General features: G+C 51.4%; 7 protein-coding genes across 7 annotated transcripts; 5 read left to right on the plus strand and 2 right to left on the minus strand.

Moving 5' to 3' along the window:
* Nucleotides 1-345: 345 nt before the first annotated feature.
* On the plus strand, nucleotides 346-3221 carry IAR55_004405 (uncharacterized protein; the record flags this gene model as incomplete). The annotated part of the gene is made up of 13 exons (XM_066947504.1): nucleotides 346-516; nucleotides 569-646; nucleotides 699-880; nucleotides 943-1023; nucleotides 1074-1146; nucleotides 1194-1464; nucleotides 1523-1612; nucleotides 1665-1818; nucleotides 1874-1946; nucleotides 2012-2200; nucleotides 2257-2399; nucleotides 2457-3021; nucleotides 3114-3221. The coding sequence occupies 13 exons, from the start codon at nucleotides 346-348 to the stop codon at nucleotides 3219-3221; spliced, it is 2178 nt and encodes a 725-aa protein (XP_066801918.1).
* Nucleotides 3222-3450: 229 nt separating this feature from the next.
* Nucleotides 3451-5027, minus strand: IAR55_004406 (uncharacterized protein; the record flags this gene model as incomplete). Its single annotated transcript, XM_066947505.1, has 2 exons — nucleotides 3451-4021; nucleotides 4087-5027. The coding sequence occupies 2 exons, from the start codon at nucleotides 5025-5027 to the stop codon at nucleotides 3451-3453; spliced, it is 1512 nt and encodes a 503-aa protein (XP_066801919.1).
* A 2819-nt stretch (nucleotides 5028-7846) lies between these two features.
* Nucleotides 7847-8703, plus strand: IAR55_004407 (uncharacterized protein; the record flags this gene model as incomplete). The annotated part of the gene is made up of 3 exons (XM_066947506.1): nucleotides 7847-8377; nucleotides 8461-8518; nucleotides 8615-8703. The coding sequence occupies 3 exons, from the start codon at nucleotides 7847-7849 to the stop codon at nucleotides 8701-8703; spliced, it is 678 nt and encodes a 225-aa protein (XP_066801920.1).
* A 1716-nt stretch (nucleotides 8704-10419) lies between these two features.
* On the plus strand, nucleotides 10420-11849 carry IAR55_004408 (uncharacterized protein; the record flags this gene model as incomplete). Its single annotated transcript, XM_066947507.1, has 4 exons — nucleotides 10420-10895; nucleotides 10962-11059; nucleotides 11114-11235; nucleotides 11292-11849. The coding sequence occupies 4 exons, from the start codon at nucleotides 10420-10422 to the stop codon at nucleotides 11847-11849; spliced, it is 1254 nt and encodes a 417-aa protein (XP_066801921.1).
* Nucleotides 11850-12451: 602 nt separating this feature from the next.
* IAR55_004409 (uncharacterized protein) lies at nucleotides 12452-14844 on the plus strand (the record flags this gene model as incomplete). Its single annotated transcript, XM_066947508.1, has 4 exons — nucleotides 12452-13046; nucleotides 13114-13311; nucleotides 13711-14618; nucleotides 14704-14844. 4 exons carry the CDS (start codon nucleotides 12452-12454, stop codon nucleotides 14842-14844), a joined length of 1842 nt encoding a protein of 613 aa, XP_066801922.1.
* Nucleotides 14845-15587: 743 nt separating this feature from the next.
* On the plus strand, nucleotides 15588-20357 carry IAR55_004410 (uncharacterized protein; the record flags this gene model as incomplete). Its single annotated transcript, XM_066947509.1, has 6 exons — nucleotides 15588-16589; nucleotides 16650-16919; nucleotides 16973-17144; nucleotides 17194-17511; nucleotides 17567-18975; nucleotides 19029-20357. The coding sequence occupies 6 exons, from the start codon at nucleotides 15588-15590 to the stop codon at nucleotides 20355-20357; spliced, it is 4500 nt and encodes a 1499-aa protein (XP_066801923.1).
* An 849-nt stretch (nucleotides 20358-21206) lies between these two features.
* IAR55_004411 (uncharacterized protein) lies at nucleotides 21207-23003 on the minus strand (the record flags this gene model as incomplete). The annotated part of the gene is made up of 2 exons (XM_066947510.1): nucleotides 21207-22851; nucleotides 22912-23003. The coding sequence occupies 2 exons, from the start codon at nucleotides 23001-23003 to the stop codon at nucleotides 21207-21209; spliced, it is 1737 nt and encodes a 578-aa protein (XP_066801924.1).
* Nucleotides 23004-26290: the final 3287 nt, after the last annotated feature.

Raw genomic sequence — 26290 nt, forward strand, 5'->3', positions numbered from 1 at the left:
GACGACCTGGAGTGTGAGTGTGAGTGTGTGACTGCAGGAGGAGGTAGGTAGCAATGCGCTTCTCTGCCAAACGGTGTAACCAGAGCATGTACTGTGTGGCACCCCTTTTTCACCCAATAATCCGTACGGTCGGAGTTTCACGGAGTTTGGATATTTTTATCCTTTTATCTTGTGGCATTCAAAACTGATCCCGTCTCTTTCCCTCCCCCTGCGGCGACCTCCGCATCATCACCCTGTTCCTCGTGGCTTCGGACATGACGTCCTATCGATTCCATTGGTAAAGACTTTGAAATTCGATTGATCTTTCCATCGTTGCAGATCACAAGGTCAGTGCAGGGAACGACAATGTCGAAACGACTTAACAAAAGACAGCAGAGGGAGCTGGAAGAGCTAGAAGCGCTCAAAGCTCAGCAGCCCAAAGAAGAGGTGGTTGAAGACAAGAGCGAGGAAGAAGATGAAGAGGAAGAGGAACAAGTGAAGGTTACCGCAGGTGGACCTATCAATGCCTTCGCAGCTGTGAGTTATCTCTGTCCTGACATATTGGTTGATCGAGCTCATGAAGTGGTAGCTCGGTGGTGAGAGCGGTGAGGATGCTGAAGAGGCCGAAGACGAGGAGGAAGAGGCTCCCACAGTGGCTGTAAAGAAGGTCGGTGGGTTCCTTGCAAAGTGTCGCTTCGGCTGATCACGACTTGCTGTAGACCAAGAAGAAGAAGAACAAGAAGAAGAAGCCTACAGGGTCGACTGTTGACATGCCAGGCGACGCAACGCCTGCCAACGTTGGCACTCCTGGAAACGCTGGTGGAAAGAAGAAGAAGGGCAAGGGGGACCCTTTTGCTGGCATGGACGAAGTTGATCGGGCTTTGGCGGAGCTCAAATTGCAGTGAGTACTTTATACTCGCCCCTTAGGTGCCGGGTACAAAACTCATGGTTTATGTGACACAGATATGGCGATGACAAGGGTTCAGAAGCAGGACCTTCCCGAACAGCAGAAACAGCAGAGACCACATCAAATATGGCTTTCCGGTCAGCTGGTCGATCACAATGAACGGGAGGAAGCTGACGATTCACCGCAGGAATCTATTATCCGTTGATCCCAAGAATCTGGATGCAGACGCCGAGCTTCGCCGTTTCTTTGGCTCCAAAGTCGTAAGTGATTCCAACATGCCTTCTGATTGGACTGACGATTCACTCAGATTGCATCTACCGCTCAATCCGGTAACAAACACAGACCCGGCCCATCATCAAAACTCCGCTACACGATATCTAAACCCAAACCAACCTATCCTCCAGCAACTTCACTGGCTGGACTTATCATGCGAGAGATGGTAGATACAGAGGTTGAGGAGCTGTATGAACGAAGAAGTCGAGAAAGAGTGGACAAGGGGGAAAAATGGTTCACTTTTGAGCACACTGGACCATGGAGAGAGATCGAGAGGCAATTCATGGGCGCGGTGCAATCACATGGTAAATGTCATCGAACCATTCCACACACTCCAATAGCTGACTTCTTACACCCCGACAGATCCAAACGAGTTGATGGCTCTGTTACAAGTCTACCCATGGCATGTGGATACCTTGTTACAGATGAGCGAGGTGTACAGGCTACAGGCAGGTGCATGCATGGCTGGCGAATTTTACAAGCGGGATGCTGACTTTCTCCCCAGATATCGGCGCTGCTTCCGACTTTGCTGAGCGCGCGCTGTACGCGTTCGATAGGTGTTTGATGCCAGCTTTCAGTGTTTCGTCAGGGGCTTCGAGGCTGGATTTTGATCGAGTGGAGAACAGACCGATGTTTACTGCCTTGCATCGGATCATCTCGTATGTCTTGTCTCGGATAGTGCCGATTGGAAGACTAATGAGGTTCCAAAATCAGATACTTGGGAAGAAGGGGATGCTGGGTGACTGCTTTCAACTTTGCAAAGCTTCTTTTCGCTTTGGATCCCGAGGCGAGCAAAACCTTTCACATCGATAAACTGCGCAAGTGGCCGTTTACTGACCTGTCTTGGCACAGGGCGACCCTCATGGCGCAGCATTCTGGCTGGACTTCCTTGCAGTCAAGTCAGGCAACGGTGCCTGGTTGCTATCGATGTTGGAGCAAGGGCACACCAACTCGGCTGCTGCTAGTTGGTATGCCTATCCTGGTATGGCGTATGCCAAGGCTCTTGCTTTGAGAGCTGAAGAAGAGCGACAGAAGAATAAGGTGGGTTTCACCTTCCGTCATCGGTACCACTCAAATCTGATCGTGTTCTTGATCAGGATCGTACACGAAGTGATGGCGCACTGCAAGAAGCAATCACCGACTTCCCGCAAGTTGTGACCATTTTAGCCGACAAGATTGGGGCAAGTCTTCCCGACGGTGCTCGCAGCCATCCTTTGTTGCAAGTGGAAGCAGGGTACAGGTAGGCTATCAACCGTCTCTATTCAGCGAGACGAAGCTGAGCCGAAATCCCGCACAGTGATTCACCGAACAACGTAATGCACTTGCTCTCTCACATTTACGTGGCTAGGTCCGAGGCCTTATGGAAAGACAGTGACCGGATACAATGGCTCGAATCACAAGTGGCGATAGGCCTTTCGAAGATGAACGAACCGACTGCCAAGACCGCTCGAGATGATGCTCTCGCATTGATACAAGCTCCCCGTGACCCGGTGGACGAAAGTCTGAATGTCCCATTGTTCGTCTGTCGGCATGTGCTGTGTTCCGAGAGTACCTCATGGATGGGTTTTCTCCCTTCCATCATCACTTCTCGTCCATTCCATGCATACGACCCTCTCCCACCTACCACCGCCACCTCGGTATACGATGCCAACTATTTCAACGGAGTGAGGAACGCTTCGCGGACAAGAGGCGGAGCAGGTGGAGGTAATTTGATGATGAATTTCCTGGACAGGATATTCGAAATGGTTGATCAACATCCTGCGAATTGGCAAGAAAGAGTAATGGGTGCTTGGCAGGATATGACGAGGAGAAGAGAGTTTGAAAATGTACCTGCTCAAGAGAGGGAGAATGTCTTTCAAGCGGTGAGTATGACTACCAGTCTGACTGTCTGGACCACTGTGGCGTAGAATCACGTACGACGCGATGACGAACTGACCACAATCGACGGGAATAGCTGATGCATCTTGCGGGCGATGTCGCGAACGGGCGTGGACCACAAGGACCGGGTGATGGACAAGGTGGAGGAATGCCGATGCCGGGTGGCTTCCCAGGAGGTAATTAGGAGTGATCGGAGAAGTAGAGGAGATGAGCACAACCGCATTGACATGATCCATCTCAATCTTAGATCATGCCAAGTCCACATCGACGTTACATGAAAAGAAGTCATTGGTGGTGGCAAGATGACATCCCATTATTGTCACGACAGAGTACAAAAAAGAGCACGATTATTACTGTAATATTCGACCAGTTATCATATACGAACTGATCTCTCTCAACTAAACCAATCACGCTCACGGCGTATCATAGTACGATCCTACACTGTTGATTGCGACTCTCAATGGTGGCAACACTGTCTGATAATGATATTGTTGTTGCTGCTGTTGATGATGTGGCTGGTGGTCCATCGTATCCATCCTTCTTCCATCCCTCTCACGGTCCGCACGACCTCTAGAGCTGATCGCATAATCGCGATCGAACATGCCACTGTCCCTCTCTTGGGTCTGAGCAGGTTCCATCGCAGGCCACGAAAGTACCGAATGTTCAGATGGTCGTCTGACATTGGCCGTCAACGGTCTTGACATCTGACCGCCTAGAGATGACGATGGTGGTTGAGAGACAGGCTGTTTTCCCGGTGCGACAGAAGACCATTCTGAGGGATCAATGGTGGTGGGATGGGAGGTGCTTGGAGGTGGAGGAGGGAATCCATATGAACTTCTAGAGTTCCATGATTGTTCTTCGGTCGGTGTGATCACGTAACTCTGCACCGAGGCGATGGAAGACCGTTGAGATGAGATGCTACCAGGAGTGGTCTGACTTTGGGCTGAGGATCGCCTTGTTTTACTGATGGATGGCCGTGCGGTACTACAAAACATGAAGAATCAGTCAACTGTCAACGGATGAGAGAAAGCGACAAAGACAAGACCCACCCGGGACATGGCCCTCTCTTCTTCTGGACACCGGTGTATACACATTGAACGCCACTTTCCCTGCATCTCGAACAAGTTCCCAACTCGCCACTCCCGTTATTACCTCCGGCATCACATCTGACTTTCCGACTTCGACAGGCATTGCACGCCTTCGTCGTCCGCGAGATGGGTGCTCTGCCTCCCATCGCGGCGGCATATTCAGGCTCGTAGATCGGTCCCGTGGCATACGCCGTTGTGGGTCGACTAGAATGTGCTGAGCTAGGAGAATATTCGTACGGTTGGGACGAATGACGACGATACAGTGCCGGTCGAGCCGATCCGTTGGGTGATGGGATGGGATACAAGTGGGAACTGTTCGTGTGGTGCGAGGGGAAAGGTCGTTCGTCGAAATACATGCTTTGACTATGGGTTGTGATGGGTGCGGTATGCGGGGGACTACGAGGCGATCTGGGTGGATAAGGCGGTCGACTGGTCGATCGAGTCTTCGTGTCCACTTCGATGGCCCGGTGCGATCCATGAGAAGAGGCCGAAGAAGGGGAAGGGGGTGAATCGACTTTCAGATCGTTCAACAACGAGAAGATACTACTGGTAGGTCGTCTACTGGACGAAGATGATGCTGCAGCGTTGCCACCGAAGCCACCTTGTCCCTCTCCAGACAAAGAAGGGTTACTTCTCTTGGGTGAAGGAGAGAAGGCAAACGTCGAAGGCGACACCGGGGGTGAGAGCATGACGGATACAATTGGCGGTGAAGGCGTGTGTATCGTACTAGGAAGAGAAGACGACAGCGAAACAGATGGAGTGACCGCAGATCCACTGTTCTCTCCTCCTGAGCCAGCTCCTCGGCGTCCATCATTAGGCACGATGACACGACCTGTAGGCCTTTCCTCTTCCTCTTGAATGGGAAGATGTCGAGGACGGAACGAAAGAGCGTTGTCGGGCATCGTAATGGGTGACTGTCCGACTGCTCCGGGGAGTGAGTGGGTTTTTATATATGTGTTGAGATCTCTTGTAGGGGTGTTTGTCGGAATCGTTCGATCTCGAAGGAAGTGGAGACGAAGGGGAATTACACTGGACTGGATCGCTAGTGCCAATAGTAAATGTTTATTCTTGCGTTGGTTTCGCACTACCTGAAGCTTAGGTGATTCGTTCTAAATGACCCGCTGTCGACGAAGCTTTGGCGACTGAGGGGAGGCGGTTGCCAATGACTGTGAGCGATCCAATGAAACGTGTTGCCGAGACGGATTGCTGCTTGTACCGCCGAAGGAGAGACAAGGGTTGTGGGGAAGCAGTAGCGGATTGCTGCCAGAGTCAATCTGAGTTAGATGAAAACGAGTGTGTATGTGTGTGTGTGTGTGTGTGTGTGTGTGTGTGTGTGTGTGTGTGTGTGTGTGTGCGCGTGTCCCGCGTTGGTGTGAGGGGTAATGAGCGAGTAGAGAGTGAGGGGGGGAGACAACGGTCTTTTCCTGAGACAAATCTTCAACTTATGTTGTTGTTGTTGTCTGATGAGAAAGTCGTCTGATGAGAAATGATGACGGGTCGAATTGTTGTGAAGAACGTCCAAAACGTATGTATCCCGTCGCCCTAGCTGACCGATCTCGAACAGGATGTTTGCGACCTCGAAGCGGATGGGAAGATGATGATCGTGTGTAGGAAGAGAAACAACATTACGGTTTTTCCAATCACAAGCTCTATTGGATTGGGTTGGATTGGATCGGATTGCGCTTGATGACAGGAGACGGTCACCGAAAGACAATGAAAGAGAAGAGAGCGAGGTTCCAGTCACGCCACTGTCCCGCATCAAATGTCTCAGCGAACACTAATCAAAGTCGTAGCGAAAAGAGCAAGTTCTCCCTCCTACCGCCCTAGAGTGGACTAGTGTCGGTTTCGGAGAAAAGCTAAGCAAAACAGACAGCTGATGATGACTCCCCCGCCCTCCCCCCCCCCTCCTCTGATGCTACGACACCTATCCATCTTCACGTTCTTCTCTTTCTCTGTATCTCCCCATCCTGCAAACTAAAAAGTTGAAGAAACACGCAAGATGGATGGAATCCGCCGGACGGGGTAACTTTGCTCGTTCCTGAAGACAGAATGGATCGGTGCCGAGCAGATAAATCAGAAGGATTCCCTGATCGTTAACGTGATTCACCACCTATTCCCATTGACCAGGCCAGATGCCCCGAACAATCCAAAAAGCAACACACAATCGCAGCAGAACTATGACAGCAAAGGGAAAGCAAAGAACAAGAAACAGAGAGGAACAGCCGTGCAAGTTCAGGCCCTTCTTCACTCAGGGACAAGACAGATTGTGGGTTCGGATGTACCTTGATTCAAAATGAATCGCAATAAGGAGGAACTTTAATTCTCGACACCATACCCAATTACAGAAGAGATGGAATCAACGCAGAGAGAGACTTCGCGTCTGCTCCACTGGTCGACCATAGATCGGGTCAACTTTCTCCTGCGGGAAGCACCGTCAAGGGAGCCGAAACCGCCGACATACAAAGCGGCGTTCGCGGTCCTTTCTGTTTCCACCGGTAGGAGATGCGGAGCTTCGCAGTATCGTCGCCGCCACCACCACCACTTTTGGCCGTTGCGGACTTTGGAGACGACCGCAAATTGACATTGTCTTGGTTTAGAGTTAACTGAATATGTTTCCAACGGGTTTTTCTTGTACATACAAGATCTCGTTATCCCATCATATGTTCAACGAGACAGACGATCGAAATTGTCATTCGCTCCTCCTCACAAGCATCCCACATGTTTGGTAATCGGTCACGATGGGGAGGGGGATGACAAACCTCAATTCCTCATCAGGTGTGATCGTGTAAAGTCGTGTTTCGTGATGATCCATGAAGGCGTGACGTGACGAGACGGAATGACGTGATGTGCAGGGAGGGCTGGTGCGTCAAGAAGTGCGCCATCTCCAGGCGACAGACAGCAAATACAGTCATTCTGTCTCTGTCTACGTTTCTGTACGTCTTCTTGCGCAACTCTGTCTACTGACTGTTTGGGACCTACGAGTAAGCATCTCTGGCCGTTTTCGACCCGGCTTTTTTGGTGCGGCCATATATCGTAAACCGAGCCCCTCGCGGGAATGCGATATTCGGGGTTGTTGTAGACTACAAGATGGCAGACACCTGGATCCGTCATCTGCCCCGCAGCCACTAACAGCAGTTTTTCTCCCGCTCGGGACTGTCGATTCACTTGCCATCTGTGCTACAATATCTCCCGGACAGACAGATGAGATCCTTCGGCCAGGCCTTTCGAGTAAAATCTCACGGCGCGAGCCAAGAAATAAGGACCGGCGAAATGCCGGAAGAACGTGGGCACTAACCAAAGTTAGACGCCGAGCTGGACTCAGAGTGCTAAGGATGCTTTCGGATCTTTTTGTCCGGTACGAGCTGGATTGAACAAGGGAACAGAAGTGTCAGGCATCTCCTTTGGCTCGTTTACATCGGACTGAGAGCTTCCTCACAGTCCATAAGTTGCACTAACAGAGCAGGTGGGAACGTCCCCAACATGCATATTGAACCAAAGTTGTAACTTATGCGCAGAGATATGATAGAACGGGAGAAATGTGCCACTCTTGCTAACACCGAATGCTTTTATCCTCAAAGATAATCCCGTAATCTGCTTCCGTTCGGTGGAGGTCTGCCCGTGATTGAAGATTTCTGATTGCTTGCGCGTGAGCTCGTTCAATAAATAGTGTACAAACGGATTGTGGTTGTCCTCCGAATCGACTACCAGAAAAGCAACCACGATGCCAGCTACAGCGCCCCCCGCCCCTGCTCCCAAGGGTAATCGACGAACCCGAAAGAGAAGAAGAAGACAGGATTCGGACTCTTCTTCTTCATCCTCTTCCGACGATTCTTCCAGCTCTGATGATGAGGTGTCTCGACCCACTACCATTCCTGCACCCATGGAAGTTGACGGGAGATCATCTTCTTCCGCTTCATCATCGTCTTCCACATCTTCTTCCTCCTCCTCCTCGTCATCCTCCGGATCAGATTCCGACTCCGACTCTGACATTGCTACGAGACCCAACGATATCGCGGCAGGACCGTCCAAACCACCTAAAGTCAGAACGAGATATCCTACGAATTCACCAACTCCGCCTCCATCTGATATCCCCTCGTTCCTCAATGCCAAGAAAGGGAAGGCTCCAGCGGTTGATGGAGGAGCTGCGCGGGAGGAACAAGAGGAAGAAGAAGACAGACGGACAAAGTTCAGGACGATCTACATGGACAAATTGGTAGAAGCTTTCGGGGGTGACTTAGAGAAGATGAGAGAGGTGAGCCGATCTCTTCCTTCGGCTCAATCAAAGTGGCCCTGTGTATCGAAATATGTAGTGCTAAACTATCACACCGTGGTCAGGCCGATCCCACAATGGGTCCTAAGCGATTACAACTTCTGATCAACTCTCTCGCATCAGGTAAGTCGCATTGGCCCGATATGAAACCGACCCCTCTGAAGCTCTCCACGAGACGATTTTGAAGTCTAAGCTGAGATCGAGTGGTATCCATGATAGGAATCGATGTATACAACGATCCACAAAATGCTACGACCGAGAAGGAGAGAGATGATGTAGATGAAGTGGGATTGCTTGTTGGCAGTTAGTTTCGCGCTGAGATGGTGTTATCCTCAACCATCGGCGCCGTCAGATGGCAACGCGATAGCAGTATGTGTGTATAATAAGTCATGCCATTCAAATTATGGCTGAGTGACTGGCGGAATGTAGGAGTGGAACCAGTCGACTGGACATAATGAGCTTCCAGTATCGGTATAGAAATATCGGTATAGAAGATGCTGGACGCTTAACTTACTGCAACGTCTGGTCATCGATCGTCTCCGAGTGCATGCTGGCAATCGCTGTTGTTGACGTGTGAGAAACCAGTAACCAAGCAGAGTAAATCTGCCACACTGAAGGTATGGAATGCGAGTGCTCTACGTGAAGTGGCAGCAGTCACAACACGAGTGCGTCACTCTCCAGAAATCGATGACTATGAAGCCGCCCATAGTCTAGTGTCTGTCCACCTACTTCATACCCCCACGAGACGAAATTGGATCACCCACGCTTCCCACTGTTTGACAGGAGAGCTCAGGTATTGCTTTTGTCAGATCGTCAACAATAATGATCGAGCAGAAATCAAGTCGAAAGCACATTTTTTAAAATATCTTGACCTCAGAAGTGTGGCGAGTCTTTTGGTCGACTACGCCACTTTTGCCGAAAGCTGCCTCTCACGGAATCAAATTTCCCCTTGCATGGTAGCGCACCGCCTTTTTTCACCCACCCACCTGCACCACAAACATGGATTGGCACCACCTCAATACCCGAACATGCAGACCTCGAATGACGATCATCCTTTGTCATATGCTCTAACCTGCAACTCCAACAAGAGTCAGTCTTTCTCACAAAGCACCTCGGATAGAAGTGGTCCCAACACCGTCTTTTGATCGGAATTCATTCACTGCAGACAACTGGGTAGACGCCTGCCACCCTACTGGTTCAAACGTCACAGCAGATCGTCGGAAAATCATCCGCAGTCCACATCGATACAAAACTCCAATCCAACTACATCTAACCTTTCTTTCACTCGACCATTTCCAGCACTCCTTTGAAAGACCACTAGTCGTTGAAACGCATAGCAAGGACATAATCCAGGATAGAATAGGATAGTAGTCACCATGTGTGAGTCCTCCTCTTTTCCCTCGTACCTTTGCATTCGTGTTCCCCCCACAAGTGAAAACCTCAAACCCTGTCAGATTTCCTTCCTGTTAGTGGGATCTGTCCACAGTAAAATCGCTCTGATAGAATCCATACGTTCACTACCGTTCACCCGCACGTTTCTCCTACCTGTTCCCACGCTTTCCCTACCATTCACATTCGTGGTCCTGTGTCAGGCGGTGTAGAGCGGTCGCTTGGATCGGCGGGCTTTTCCCCCTCTCCGTCTCTCGCGGCAGCGCTTTTCGTCTAGGGTCAGATCAACCAGGTCCACGTACCAGGAGGACAAAAATATATATATCCCTACACCACACTCGTGTACACCGTACCCCTTGTTTCCAAATACCACACAGAGAATTAAATCCTTCATTTTCACGAGAGCGACTCTTGCCCGCACGCTTGCTTGCACGCGCAGTCTTTCTTTCATCCAACGTCATCCATTCTCTTATTGTCCCTTCATTCTTCTCTCACACTGTCAATCAATTTTACAATCCTGCAAGCGAAGTCGTCGCGGTCCTCTGTCATCCAACATTCGTCCTGTCAGAAATCACTTCATCCCTTATCAACCACTCTTACTCTGCGACCTCAATCTTTCGTGATCATCGTTCAACATGGCCGATCCTACTACTTCGCCCGGGACGACAGCTGATCCCAACGTTCCTTCACCTTCACCATCACCTCCACGAGCAGCATCTTCCGCCGCTCAACCTTCAGACGTCAGTACCGCCCCTCCGGACGTTCCCTCGTCTGCGCCTTCCTCATCAACACCATCTGTCGCACCAACAAGTTCAGCCGCACCATCGTCCGCTGTTCCTACTACTCCTCCAGCTCCCAGCAGCGCCGTTCCTTCTGCTCAACCCTCAGCGAGCGATTCGGTCACCGTCTCACCCTCTGCTTCACCTTCAGCAACTGTCGCTCCGTCGGATGGAGCTAGCAGCGTCGCCGGGAGTGCTATCCCAACCTCGAGCGGCGCCAGTGCAGCTCCAAGTGCCAGTGGTGGTGCCGGTGGTAGTGGTGGTGCGTCTTCTCAGCAAAGCGCTCCCATACCATCAGGTTCCGCATCGGTGTCCGGATCCAATACTGTTATGTAAGTCGCAAGCACTCGCTTATTGATATCCTGTTATTCTTATCAAGCTGATGTGCATGGTTTCAGCTTCGTCACTGTGACGCAGGCAGATGGCTCGGTAACCGTATCACCTTCAGCAACCGTCACTGGAGCCAGCGGGGGATCGTCCCGTTCAAGCTCTTCCAGTAAGTGTCCTCCCGAGTTGCTAGAGGAGGTCAGTACTGACTGACCGTTTACAGATACTGGAGCCATCGTTGGTGGTGTCGTTGGAGGAGTGGCTGGTCTCGCCATCATCAGTATCTTACTCTGGTTCCTGCTCAAGAGGAGAAGATCACACAGAGATGACTTTGACGACATGATGGTGAGTGAACATATTGTGTCGTGCGATCCAATCAGCTCAGATTCAATGTGATTTAGTTTGACCCCGGACGTCCTGAGAACCAAGCACCTATCGATTTGGGAGCCGACACCGGTGCCCCTACCGTTGAGCCTTACTACCCGCCAGGTGTCGCCTCCACCACCGGATCTCCCGAGATGGCTCAGTACCCCCGATCCGCGGCCACCACCTCTGATGGAGGCTACGGCACTCAAGGTCTCTCTCGAGGTCCGTCGACAGCAACCTCCGCCGGTTTCGCCGGTCGCGGTGCTGGATACGACATGAATATGACCGCTATGAACATGCCCATGCCTCACCCGACTGGCGTTGAGACTGCGGCCGGTGTGGGTGCTGGTGCTGGTGCTGGTGCAGCCGTTGCGGGAGGTGCTATGGGAGCGAAGCAGAGGGAGGCGTATCAGGAGCAGCAAAGATTCCGGGTACAAAATCAAAACCAAGGTTATGGTCAGGCTGCGGGTGCGAGTGGTTCGGGCGCTACCCCTATGAGTCCGACCGACACGGAAGACAGCGGCCCGGTCACTGTTCACCATGACGCGGGACGAGTGGATGATAACTACGGCAACGAGATCCCACCTACGTAAGTATTCATCGTGATTACATCTGTTCGTAGCACTGACAAACATCCTGCAGATACGACTCGATTGGCGATCGTATATAGTTGTGACTCAAATATGTATATAGATACCTCATGGACTCTTTTTCGTCGCTTCTTCTCGAGGTCTGTACCATCACAATATCACCCCCTTCACTCCCGTAATATCTATCGTTCTGCCCTTGATGGGTCAAGATACATGACGTTCTTTCCAGATTGTTGATCTACCTTGGCTGGATCCTAGCATCCAATGAGAAGACACCTATCATGCATGTAATCTTGTGAAGGACGGCCAGTGGGTACGGTTCGGCGACGCTACTGTATATGTCGGGGAATGCATACATATGCCCGAGGGCAGCCGTATAGGAGATGAAAAGGGAGGGAATATGTATGTATATTCAGAGCATTTACGCCACATCGCGTGGTCCGGTCCTTTTTATCGATGAGTGAACGAACGAACGAAGCTGCGAGGAAGCGAATGAGGCAGCACCACCTCGGACCTCGTCTATGTTCTGACGCGCATCAGCCCATCACAAACACACAGCTGTGTCAATCCCGTTGACTGATCATTCATATACACACACACTGGCAATGGCGGCTCCACTGCCACCTCCACCACAACAACGTATGGGTCGACAATCATTACCTCCCATGTCGAGTTCGAGACAGCTCTCGTCTCCTCGGATATCTTCGATAGGTTTGACTTTGAACACCGGTAACATTGGTGGAGGTCCCAGTTCGTCATCATTCACAGCAACAACGATACATATGCCGACTTCGAGATCTTTGGGAAATCTGCGAGGCTCAAGTGAAGGTGCTGCACCAGGAGCAGGAGGTGGAAGTGGAGGGGGAGGGGGAGGAGCCAGCACGACCAGAGGGAGCACGATGTCGCCTTCTGCCAATCTTGAGAATCTACATGAAGGTGTTGGTGGATCATCGTCATCGTCGAGACCGAAGAAGAAGAAGACAAAGAAAGGGATGAAAGGATGGGCTTGGGTCGTACAAGATGAAGATGGGAACACGTATGATGTACCGGACGAAGAAGAGACGGTGGTACCATTGGCTGCTTCGACATCGGGAACGACGTCAGCGTCAGTGATCAAAGCGGAGAATCAGCCTCAAGTGGGAGGGACTGAGCGAAGGACATCTGGAACAGGAGGAGGATCATCATTACCACGGAGTCGGGGTGAGCACTGCATACCTCAGATTGCTGATGTGAGCAAGTTTTGCTGATAAAAGACATGAATGTCTAGCTTCAACTGTAGCCCACGATGACCATCCTATCCCATCAACTTCAGCTACAAATGCAATACCAACACCTACATCGCCATCTGCAAATGTCTCTGCGTCAGGAACCGTATCGACAGCAATCGCCATGACCAAGAGAATGCATAAGAGTTCGAGTCCTGATGGATCGCCGCCGGCAGACGGAGAGGAAGCTGTGGTCAGAGGTGAGTGTCTCATGTGTCCGTCGGAAGGAATCTTGCGTTGCTTCGTTCCGCCTCACTGGCACAGCCTCGTGTCACTCATTACGGGACACTAGCTAACTTGCACAACCTTCTCCTCTTTGATTTTGTGGACCAATCGATATGTTTCGTGCGTGCCGAACTACTATCAACTGTACACGATGCCTCATCCTACTATACTACGTACCACACGATCTCGCATCCAATCGCAACATCCTCCTCCATCATCCATCCCCGCGCATCATAATCTTGATGATCGAACTCAACATTGCCGCCGGGTCCAACTTCTTACTGCTCGACCATCTCAATTATCATCATCGTCGCCGTCACTCCCACGACATGAATCACGTTACGATGACATTGACGACGATGTCGAAGATACAGACCCGAGTCCCCCAGTTGAGAATGGACGGACCTCTAAAACGCCTAATTCGCCTAAATCCACTGGGACGACGGAAACTGTTGCACCACGCAATCAACCTCCAAAGAAAAGGCGAAAGACCTCGCTGCCCCCCACCATCACAACAGCCCGTCCACCTCCACTTGAGAGATCCAGCTCGGCCCACGTCGCCAGGACCGCAACGGTCACTCCCGGAACTGCTACAGCTACTGCGACATCGTCCAAGACAAAGGTCTCATCATCGCATCGACATCCGTACTCAGCCTCCACTGCGGCGATACCGCCCACGAGATCGAATCGAGCGGCGTTGATCGTACGATCTGCAAATGAGACCAGTCGCGCGGGATCTCAGCATGTCGTAGATGACGATAACCCCCTGCCTGCCCCTCCCAGAGTAGGTATGGGCGAAGGTGGATATGACCCGCCAAAAGAAAGTGCCATACGAGAAGAAGCCTTACTTCGGAGAGAAGCGAAATACATCATCGATGCTGCTGAAGCGAATCGAAGAGAACTGGAGATCCGGGCACGGTCCCAAATAGGTGGGACAGATCTAGGCAAACGGGTAAGAAGACCTGTCAACTATCATCATGGCGGTGAAACAGACCATTACGGGTCAAATGGAATCGATTATACCGATCCTTCATCCGGTCCTTCTTCTTCCCGACGGGATCGGAATCGTAACGATACCTCCGCTCACAGACAAGACTCCTTCGAAGCTCAATTCGCTCTGATTCAGAGTTCGTACAAGGCGATGGAAACGGCTCGTCGAGGACGAGATGGTGGCAATAGTCATCTGATAGAATGGTCAGAGGATGGTGGAAATCCGCTAGGTGCAGATGGTCTCACTGTTCTGATGGAGAGGGATGCACAAGGCTTCATCGATAACGTCAAGGTGAGTGTCAACGTAATTGCTCGGGCCAAAATCCAACCTCATCAGGAGTGAAACCTATTGACCAGATGTGTATTACATGAAATAGGAAAATTTGAAAGAGATGATAAAGTTTTATTGCTCGGGTGACGATGCGACCAGAGAAGCGTATTGCGAAAGGATAGGAAGAGGATTACAACAACTAGGTTGGGAGTTGACGGACAACAGCGATGCGGCATTGTTACCGTAGATATGAAATAGTCACCTTGATTCAACGACCAGTCACCTTGGAACGATCACGAAGATTACCTCCTCATCTGGCATCACCTCGTGATGATTCGTGATGCTTTGGACTGCAGTATATACACCCCGGAACCATCCTGGTACACGAATGTGCGTGTTCACACTATTCAACGCACTTTCTTGTTCTTTTTTTCTGGTCGCGGATTCGCTGCTCCGACCCAAAGTCCTAATGTTGCCTCGATGCTTCTATCGTCAGAGAATGCATTGTCAGTGACCCCCGCGTTACTCTGCATGCATCCATTTACTGTGAACGCAACACGAGTCCAGAGCCAGCTGCCACTATTGACTTTTTGGGATTAAACAGATTAAATGAGAGTCAGAAATAATCTCATATATAATAATAATTGTAAGTTATGGTAACCGGGCGCGACGTCAGTCAAAGGTGACCTCCAACTGGAGGACAGGTAATTCTTCAAAAGTCCCTTGTAATAGATTAACCCCCAGTCATCAACATCAACTCACTCCGCTGCCTCATCAGGTATCATACGTGGCACAGCATACCACGAGAGGGAGAGGAAGACGGCCATCACCAACCCAAAGCCATTAACGACAGTGGTGGCGGTGGAAAGTGAATCAATCCAAAAGAAAAGGTGTACCATCACAATTGATTTCATCTCGACAAACCTCTCCTCACTCTGCGGTCCAGCTTCTTCGTAACACCTTAGATCCCACCTGCCGCGGGAGACAGAAATGTCGCAAGATCTGACGCCCTCGCGGACGGGAGCTCTGAGACGGTCAGCGCATCCTCGTATTCACGCGGTTCAGAAACCGTACTCCCGCCCATCATCCTTTGCGGGACTCAGCTCCTCTGCGACCCTCACCGACCTCGCCAACGTCTCTAATAGTCTGGTCTCTCCCTCGCAATCGCCCACGAAAGGCTCCGCACAGACGACTCGGGGTCGAATACCTACGTCTTCTAGTCATCGTAGTCTTCCGCGATCCGGTTCGGATTCTTCATTGTTCTCCGGGTTCAGGTCGATTCTGTCAAAACCACTTCAATGGCTCACTACAACCCCTGGAAAGACGACAGCTAGCTCAGGTGGAGCAAAGAGGGATAGTCTGTCGACCTTTGACCATGATCCAGAAGATCCAGAGTCTCCGACAAATCAGAGGGAGGGGAAGAGATTGAGAAGGGGTTCACCTGAACAGAAAACCAATGGACATGTCCACGGGAACCGGTACGGGGGAGCATACGAACCAGAACCCAAGCTCGAAATACAAGGAAGAGCTGTCTCTGGATTCATGTTACCTCCTCTGTCACCCAACGTTACTCTCAAACCCAAATCACATCTTCCTCAAAATGATAATGCACCGAAAGCACTTCCTCCTTATACGACAAACTTCTCCCGACCCTTGGCCAGCTCAAAATCAATGTCGTACCTTGACCCACCATCAAATCTCCTCGGTAGACCAAGCAACTACACACCAAGGAGAGGCGGAGTGTTGACCAGGTCAAGGAAAATGGATCTTTCCGACTTGGATGGTGAAGATGATGATATCATGACCGGTGGCGCTGCACCGATGCGCGGCGCGAAGGACGAGAAGGGGAAAGAGAAAGAGGAAGAAAAAGCATGGAGTCCTTGGAAATCAAGATATGCGAATGCTGGTGGAGCGGCGTCGAATGCTGCGTCACCGAGGAAGACTTTGACTCCCAGTCGCTCAATCGCTACTCGCTTGTCTGACAAACGAGATGTGAGTGATTGTTGTCTTTGCCACGGGAATCGGAAGAAGCTAATAGAGCACTCTGAACAGTACACCTTGTCATCCGCATCTCCATTTAAAGCTCCCCCTTCTCCTCTTGCTCGACAATCGACCCCGAGCAATACTATCGGTGGCTTGACACGTTCTGCGACTGTGACAAACGTGAGACGAGCAGCGAGTGTTGCATTAGATGTGGGCATGAGTAGAGCTGGAAGTGTCAACGGGATGCGACACTCGTCGTCCATGTTGTTCGGCAGTGATCGAGAGGACGACAAGATGAGTGTTGACGGAGAACAACGTCAGAGGGATGGTAGCGTTCTGGTAAGTCAGTCATCCGTCACCTGAGACATATCCTGACCAATTCTCCCAAGCAGGACTGGTTCATGAAGGAACGCTGGGAACAACCGGGATCTCTCGCTTCAATTGCAGCGTCCAGACGGCTCGGCTCAACGGGGCCATCGCACAGCACAGCGCCATTCCGCAAAGGTCAGCTCGTTTGGCATGATGAGGAGAAGGCCTTTGTGAGAGAAAGTGAACTCCGAGATTGTAAGTTGTAAGGACTGGGACAACGTGTAGCAAACTCACGTGTCAGCAGCTAAGACACCACAACCCGTCCACAAAAACGAGGCTGAACGTATTCTCTACACACTCGAAAACATGCACAAAACCCCTCTCACGAACGCACGCAAGATTGAAGCACCTCAAATTCTGGGCCAATCCTCGCGTACGATTCGAAAGACGATCAACGTCCCACTCGCTACTGCTGCTGCTGGCGATAGCGCCAAGCAGAGGAGAGACAAAGAGAGACTTGGAGATGAGAAGCTGTCGGTGATGATCAGCCCGTATGGAAGAAGAAAGGTTGCAGATCAAATCGCTAAAGACGCTCGGCGACAAATAAGTGAAGGAGTTCATGGTGCGTCCCATTTTGATGTGTGGTGATTTTGTCAGATTGACTGATAAGTGTATAGAGCAACGATTGACACAATCCCTTACGCCGTCGAGTGCACGAAGTGATACGCGCAGTCAGGCTTCGGATGTGGAAATGGAAACCTCGACATCCCAATGTGGACCTTCACCTTCACCTGTACCTACACCGCGGCGCTCTTCGCGATTGAAGCGAAATGCAACTGCGGAAGACGAGACCACTGCTACGCCTAAAGCCAGGAGAACGAGGAGGGGCGCATCTAAGCAGCCACAATCAGTCCACGAAGATCAAACCACCCCAAAGGGCACAACCCGTCGCACCAGGAAGGCTACAGTGGAAAGGGGCACCTCACCTACGCCTCCTCCACCAGTTCCCACCGCTTCTGTTCCGACCATCACTGCCACTGCACCCTCACCCGGTCAAGGATCTGGACAAAGCTCTGATACCTACCGACCCCGGAATGATGGCGATGTACCAAAGGATAAATCTTCGCTCCGAGCGAGATCAGACGCTTCACGCAGACAACATGTCAGTGCTGCAAATTACTCGAGATCCGTCACACCGTCGACTGGTCGCTTCTCAGCGAGAGAAGAAGATCTACCGGATATGGATGAGTTGGAACAAGCGGCGAAGATCCCCCTCCCTTCGTTCTCGGGGATCTCTTTCACAGGTCTGAGCGGTTCAGCAACACCCATAGAGCCAGCAAAAGCAACAAATGGTACGACAGAAGCCGCGCCCCAAAATTCGATCCCTTCAGAATCGGTGCAAGAGCCAAAATCTTCTTTGAGCGTTGGCGCTCCCAGCAGACGGACCGCCGGGCCACTCGCTCGACTCGGGGTCAGCTCTACTCGTCCAAGGGCTTCCTCTCCGCTTGCGGGCGGGTCAATCGTCGCGCAACCGGACTCTCCACCCTCGATGCCGAAACCGAAATCTCCAGTCGAGCCGGTCCAGCCTCCTGTCAACGGATTTTTCTCTGTCGGTCCCGCTACTCCAGCTACTGGTTCCACCACTCCTGCTGGCAAACCTCCTGCCTCGTCTTTCTTTTCAGCCCCTGTGCCATCAACCACCACGAACGGTGACAGCAACAAGGCTCCCTTCACATTCGGTTTGGGTAAGCCCTCAGCGCCAGCAGCAATAGCAACGTCAGAGAGGGAGTCCGAGGGTGGCATACCGGATTTCTTCGGCAAGAAGTCTGCACCTCCATCAGGGGCGACCACACCATCGGTTCCCGCGTTCAACTTCGGGCTACCAAAGAAAACAGAGGAGCCAAAAGCACCACCTGCGCAATTGCCATCGTTCTCTTTTGGTGGCGCTGCTTCTGCGCCAAAAATTGTAGAATCCGCAGCATCAGGCGGCAGCGCATTCGGCTCGTCAGAACCAGTAGCCAATGGCGGCTTCAGCTTCAGCTCGTCGAAGGAGGCGACTCCTGCAACCGGGTCTCAACCCTTCTCCGTGAGTTAGAGGTGAACTCACAAAGAAATCATAGCTGATAGAAGGTCCTGCAGTTCTCGGCCCCTCAGTCCGCTGAAACAAGCAAAGATCAAACGAGCAAAGCTTCATTCTCATTTGGGACTCCATCGACTACCAAAGGTGCACCTGCTGAATCCAGCAAGCCGGCATTCTCGTTCGGTACAAGCCCTTCGGTCAGCAAAGCTGCTGACAGGCAAGCAGAGACACCCAAGTCAACATTTAGCTTCGGCGCTCCATCTGCCTCTGCTGAAGCTGCCAAGCCTGCCTTCTCTTTTGGCACTCCAGCATCTTCCACCTCAAAACCCGCTGAGGCAGCCAAGCCGGCATTCTCATTCGGTGCTGCAAGTACAACCCCTGCCTCGACTCCCCCGACTTTCGGTGCTACAACGAATGGAAGTGGGGCGGCGGCTCCGACGCCTGCATTTGGTTTCTCTTTTAACGCCTCGTCAGCCGACAAGTCCAAAGAAACAACAGATAAGCCAAAGGAAACACCTTCGAACCCGTTTGAAGCCTCCACGTCGACACCGACCAGCTTCTCTTTCGGTAGCTCCAGCGCGGCCCCTTCAAGCTCAAGCTCAAGCTCGCCGTTCTCCCAGCCCAAAGTCAATGGTGCAGCGGACGCTTCGAAGTCCAATTCTTTTGCATCCAGCACTCCTGCAGCTTCCACAGGTTTCAACTTCGGTGGAGCAACTTCCTCACAAGCACCTCTGGCGAACGGCTCAACCTCGACCTTTGCAGCCAATAACGGTGCTGCTGCACCGTCCAACCCGTTCGGTTTTAGTGCCAGTGCTACCGCTGCTCCTGCGTCCAACCCCTTTGGAACATCGGCGCCTGCTGGATCTGTGGCACCTGCTAATTCCTCATTCACATTCGGGGCCACCAACACAACGCCTGCGCCTTCATTTGGAGCTACCGCGGCCTCATCTACACCTTTCAACTCCTTCGGGCCAGCACCACAGCAACCATCAACTCCTGCGTCAGGATTCACTTTCGGAGCAGGCGGAGCGAGCAGTCCCGCCCCTACAAACTCTCCCTTCCATTTCAATGCGTCAGCTCCTGCGGCCCCGGCTACTCCAGCCGCGAACTCTACAGCGACATTCGCCTTCGGCGCTCCTCCAAATGGCGCACCGGTGACGCAGCCAGGCTCTACATTCGCATTCGGATCTACTACTCCTGCTGCTGCACCTCCAGCCTCTTCTGGTTTCACATTTGGCGCACCTGCTGCACAGCAGACTCCACCGGTGCAGAGGTTTGGCAGTCCAGCACCCGCTGACGGAGGATTTAGTTTAGGATCGGCGGAGCCGTCAAGTCCAGGTGGAAGGAAGATGAAGGGTCTTCCCAGAAGAGGAGGTATGAAGCGGTAAACGATCAGTGAGGTGGCTTGATGAGTGAAAGCAGTGAAAACTGTGAGGCAGAGGAAGGAACGAATCTGTTGTTCAGGCAAAAAAGGTCCAGGTATAGGTTCAGGTATATAGCATAGGTATAGTATAGGTACAGTATTTCATCTCTTTTTCCACCAAATAAAGCTAGCTTTGCATTTTTTCTCCATTATCATACGTAGTGAGTGAAGCTCGTGATGAGCGGGAGGGGACAGGAGAGGTTGAGCGATGGGAAGAAAGTGGATTTGAAGGATATGACGACGATCAATGATGGATATGCATGAATGAGTGCACGATCGAAAATCATGTCGGTGTCTAGCACTGATGCGAAGACGTGGAAAGTAATCTCATAATCTCTACGATATCGCCTCGTCTTATGTTCGGTTCGACTCCGCAGAAACGAAATGATCAACTGCAACAGCATCATGGCTAGTTCTTTCAGATGTGCAGCGCAACAAGAGCTTTGATGATATAAGGTGGTGATATTTACATGGCATAAGATGAGATACCGTAGGGGCTATGAACAGCTACGGAATATATGATGCGTATTGAGGTGAAAAAGATAAGGGAAACGTCCATGATAGATACCGTTGCTAATGTATGTACCGCGAAGATAGATGAGAGGAAGCAAGAAAGTCGATGATGAATACGACCCTATTGTCCTGTGAAGATTTGCCTATATACAACTTTGATAAATAACGAAAGGATATGGATTTAGGTCTAATCTACAATGCGTTGACTGTCCATGCTAGATGAAACGGAATGAATGTGAAAGGTCCCGTTCTAAATATCCTGCGTCTCATCTGAATCTCGCCAGCTCACTGAGCAGGGCCATCAAGCGTAGATCCCACACTGCCCATAGTAAGTAGCCTCGTCGTCCGCTGCCCCCTCGGCGTCATCGACTAGAGCCGTGAGTTTCGAGTTCTTGCTGTTTTTGGGCCATTTGGACGCGATCACAGGTGCTGCGAGGAGTGTCGCTGCCATTGTCGTCGTGATCTTCTGCAGTTCCGCATCTCGATCCCATTCGTCCGATTCAAGTTCGGTCAATGACTCTGCACTTCGACTGGCGACAAGTGCAGGCATAGCAGCACATCGTTCGAGACTGGGTCTTCTGGCTCGAACTCGGATGATCGAAGTGAACTCTTCATCGGTGATCTCCACTGGGGAGACCGTCCCGATGGAAAGCACAGGTCGATCGGTCGATCCGACTCTCGACTTGGGAGGGGTGATGGGGCCCTCTTCATCATCCGATTCTTCGTCGGACGAACAGTCCATCATGGCAGGATGAACAGCGATCTCCTGCTCGGCAGCGGATTCCGCTCGGAGCACATCTTGCGCGGTCCAGGATCGCCACAATCTTGAGCTCTTAGTAGGCTCTGCGTTGATCAAGCCGGTGGCTGGGAGATGACCATTGCTGAACGCTCGTCGAAGTGCTTTGTCGGCTGCTCGACCTCGCTCCAATCCTTCGAGCCATCTTCGCTTGCCTTCCTCTCGCTCGTAACGCACGCCGAGCTTCTTGATCTGGTTGACCCGAGAAGCAATCTGAGTCAATCGAGCGAGGTATGTTGCGTAAGTCTCCCGGGCATGAGCAGGCAGGCAATGAGCAGGAGGTATGGAAAGTAAGAACGCTTGAGGAGATTGAGAAGATCGAGTTCGAGCAGGTGTCGGGCAGACGGATGTGTTGGAGAAGATCGAGGTGCCGGGAGTGACAGGCGAAGGCGTGGACTCCGCGTCTGACTCGTCGTCCGAGAGCGAAACAGACGACGCAGTCGAAGACGATCCACGTCGGGAGGAAGATGCAGTTCGGTCAACTCCGGTAGATGCAAGCAGGCGGTTGATCTCCTCCTTCAATTTGGCGTACTCTTCAAGCTGTCTTGCGGTCTCCGAGCTGATAGCCCAAGAAAGGAAGGCAGAAGGGAGCTGTTGCTTAAGAACAGGCAAGACGTATCGCCAGTATGTGTCGACCAAGATAGAACGAGCTTGTCGACGGTGGACACGAGCAGGTGCGCAAGGTGGTGCAGCTAGAGACGGTCGGGAAACAATCGAAGAAGAGGTGTTGGACGTCGACAACAACGGTGATAGCAAGCTAAGCAGGAGGGCTGAAGGCGACCTACGAGTCGTGGTAGGAGAGGTGGGCACAGACTTTGATGACGAGCTCGATGCGTTGGAAGCAATGCTTGACGTGCTTGTGCGAGGAGCAGCAGGCGCTTGAGCCGGAGCGGTAAATGACAGTTGGACCTCCTCGATCACTCGATGCAGTTGCGCAATACATGAAGAGGTAATGGGCATGGTGATCGAAGTGCCGTCAATCAGGTTAACAGCGATGGCAGCGGCGGGTAGTGAGAAGGTGACGTCGTCGACAATTCCGGATATCCAACTGGACCTCTCTCCCAGCAGTACATTAGGACATTCGATGCCCTCCTGCAGACACAGACCTCGATGTGAGAGGAGTGCTGGCGGAAGGGGCAGTGATCGAGAACTGTATCATCACGTCAGCATGAACTTGGCTTGCAAAGGATTGGGCTCCTTATTCACTCACGTATATGGGTGTGAAGGCAAGGGCAATGTGAAGAGGATGGTGAGAGGTGAGGGGCTGGAGGGAGTAGGTAGAGGCAAGAGACGAAGGAGCATTGTGGATTGAACGGGTGATTAGGTCGACGAAAGAAGGATCCGTAGCCTTTTCTATGTCGACAGTCCAAGCAGATCACTGCCTCGTTCCCGTCTGTTGTCGATCAGGCCCAGTGAGTAACTGGGTGTGGTGATGTCTTGCTCGTGATACGGATGGAATGACCAAGTAACAAGGGAGCGTGGATGAGAGTCGAAACAATGATGGCTCTTGGATTAGGGTGGCAGAAGAAGTGAAGGATGAAGAGAGGCGAGCGCGTATGCGAGGATCGACCCGTTTATATGGTAGCTGTTGATTGTGAGACAACGGGCAAACAAGAACGGGAAGAGGAAGGCAAGTCGCAGGTAGAGTCCGATCCGACGGGAATGACGAGGTGACTCTAGGCGTTCACAGTGAGTCTCTTGGTTTGTGATCGAGGTGAAAATATGGGTGAGAATTGTTTGAATGGATTGGTCGGTCGGTAGGTTGTCAGGTTGTCAGGTGGGAAAAGGTTGGTAGTACGGTCTTCTTTTGCCTCCCCGTGAGGTGGTATTGGTGCACGGGAAGTACGGAAATGAGTGAACGGGAAAGTGTAAGATTTCCAAGCCAAGCCGTGTGAGAGTGATCTGTCTATATGTCTGTTCTACTGGATTGTGGCGAGAGTGGAGTCAAGAAGTGATTCAGAACGTAGAGTTATTCGGTCGGTGGTTGATAGGAAAGGACGATCATGAATGGGTTGGCGATTGGTGTAGATGTGAATGGGGCGGAGGAGGATGTCTCTGACTCTATCGTTGCTGTTCTTCTTACTGAATGTGGGAGGGGTTTGAATGTGTCGAGGTAGAGGAGGGAGAGGTGAGAGAAGGGAGGGGATCTGTGTGTGTGAGATAGAGATCGTATGTCTCGTCTCGCGTGTCGATCTGTCGAGAGATAGAGCGAGAGGGTGAGAGAGAGCAAGAGGGAGAGATTAGCATAGGCCAAACGACGAGCAGAAGGTCGAGAGAGCGACGCAGAGGTAATGTACCTGTTGCACCGATCTCACGCTAAAATCCAAAGTGGTCTTGAATAAACTCCACTTCTAGACCTGGGTGCAGAGAAAAGAGGGATTTCTAGCTCACCCGAACCCGGAAGAGGCACGATAACGAACTCCATTAGTACGGTGACGCAAAAACTCCCACGATCTGACGCGTCAGAAGGGGAATGTCACTTGTTACCCACTTTTTGTACGGGAGAGACGGGGAGCAAGAGGGGAGACGAGCTGTGATGACACGAGAGATTTCGATTCGCGTGTTCAGGGTCCGGGCATCGAGGATAACCACACAAGATTTGTTTTCAGGGTGTTCTTCGGGGATTATTCGGATTCCGATCAAGGAAATTTCAGAGACACAGAGGAGACAGAGGATTGGGGTTTGACTCCTTCCTGTCCCCCGCATCGCCGAGAGTTATTTCTTCCTTCTCACTTTGGTCTGGGCCCTGTCTCCTCTCTTTCTTTCTTTCTGCATAGAACTCGCCATTCTCGTGGTGGCGCTCAAAAGTTGGGTTTCTGAATGTCGCGTCATGAATTCCGAGACATGGCAACTGCCCCGTGCGTGGACCGTTCGCCGGCGCTTGTAGGTTGTAGCTGCACCGCCGGCACTTTTCTTTTTTAGGCTCCCTCGTGGTAGTAGCGGCGTTCTGTATGCGAGACCAGCCCACTCTCGGTAACTCGCTCGGCCATGGACAACGAGTTGTGGAGCCGAAATATAAAACTACGAAAAGTGTATCGGAACAAGATTCAATCTCCTGCATCGAGACAAAACTCCCCTGGGTCAGCGTTTGAAAGGAGAACGGGGTATGCCTGGGGTAAACGAATCTTTTGATCTGAGTGATCTGCGTCGTAAAGGGGAAAAAAGGCAGGCGATTGGTATAGACAGTTTCAGTCTTACACCGAATTCGATCGCCTCTGTTTCTGATGACGGAAGAAAACAATCGCCACGAGATGTGTCGAAAGGATTTCGCAAGTGTGCAAACGTACGATACCCGTCGCACAGACGATGCACACACGCGCGACGGGGAATGATACCCGTGAGAAACGGAGGAAGACGCCAAGTAGGACGGTTGTGAACGATGGGATGCGCCTAGGTCCAGATGTTGAATGGTACCTCTGCCCTATCTCGTGTTCGCACTACGGCAGCTAACATCTCTAGTCTGGACGTCGACATATAGTATGGTTGCTAGTTCACAGGTTCACAGAGTTAGCATCCGATCTGATAATGAAAAGGACCATGGAATAGTCTAGACCGAGGCGACCACCATACTACCACTACTAAGTGATTTAGTCCCACGACGAGGCAAGCGCAAGTTACAGTCCGTCTATCTGTTCCTAGTCTAATCGAGTTCCCACAGCTTATCTTTCTGTCCCCTGCGGTATCTGTCTATCTGTCTATCTATCTATCTAATGCTCATTTACGCTCTCCGACACAGACCGACATTTGGCATCGACCATCCCACGTTCGCCACAATCTTCAAGGTCGCCGTCATCGCCGTCATATCAGTCTGAATGCACGCACTCGAGATGGGTGATCGTTTGTTCACAAATGACAGTCGGCGCAAGAGAATCGACTGATCGAGATCACCCTCATACGCGGGACACGACATACATACTCTGCTTGACGACGTATCTGCTCAGCAGATACGATACACAACGAAAAGAAGAGGCTTACCAAATGACAACGAAGGATATTCAATAAATAATGTTGTCAGATAACTTATCGGAAGGTTAAAAATGGAACTCCCGCACGGCACGGAAATTTCGGTATGGAACTCAAGATAACGATGGGAAGCCGACTCTACAGCTTTGCAAGTAGTACGAGTGGGGGGTGCATGGGAACGGGATCCCGTCGTTCTCCTGATTTTATTTTTTCCTCTTACGTTGACCCGAGTCCCGTGCGGCGTACGTACCAACCAAAGCGAGGTATTACGTGTTTTTGCAGGGAGGCTGCGAGGCTGGGATGTCACCGTAAGGGTACGGGAAAAAAAAAAGAGAACGAAATTGAGCTGGACGATGCGACGATTTGCCTGGTTTTGATATCGGACCCGATCAGAGTGGCGTCGCACGCAGGTGTGTGTATTGCATGTGGTCAGGTCGTGGTGTTTTTATGAAAGATGATAATGGCTGGTCGAGTTTTTGGCGACGAAGACATTCATTTCATTCACCTTGGCATTTCTTGCACTGTGAGCATTAGTGAAATGAGCATATGTGATATCATGTATAGAGCTAGCCATCTCTCCGAGAAATCACTCACAGTCGTGGGTCCTAGCGGACAACGGTTGCCAA

The sequence above is a fragment of the Kwoniella newhampshirensis genome, chromosome 8, assembly GCF_039105145.1.
Source record: "Kwoniella newhampshirensis strain CBS 13917 chromosome 8, whole genome shotgun sequence".
NCBI classification, from domain to species: domain Eukaryota; kingdom Fungi; phylum Basidiomycota; class Tremellomycetes; order Tremellales; family Cryptococcaceae; genus Kwoniella; species Kwoniella newhampshirensis.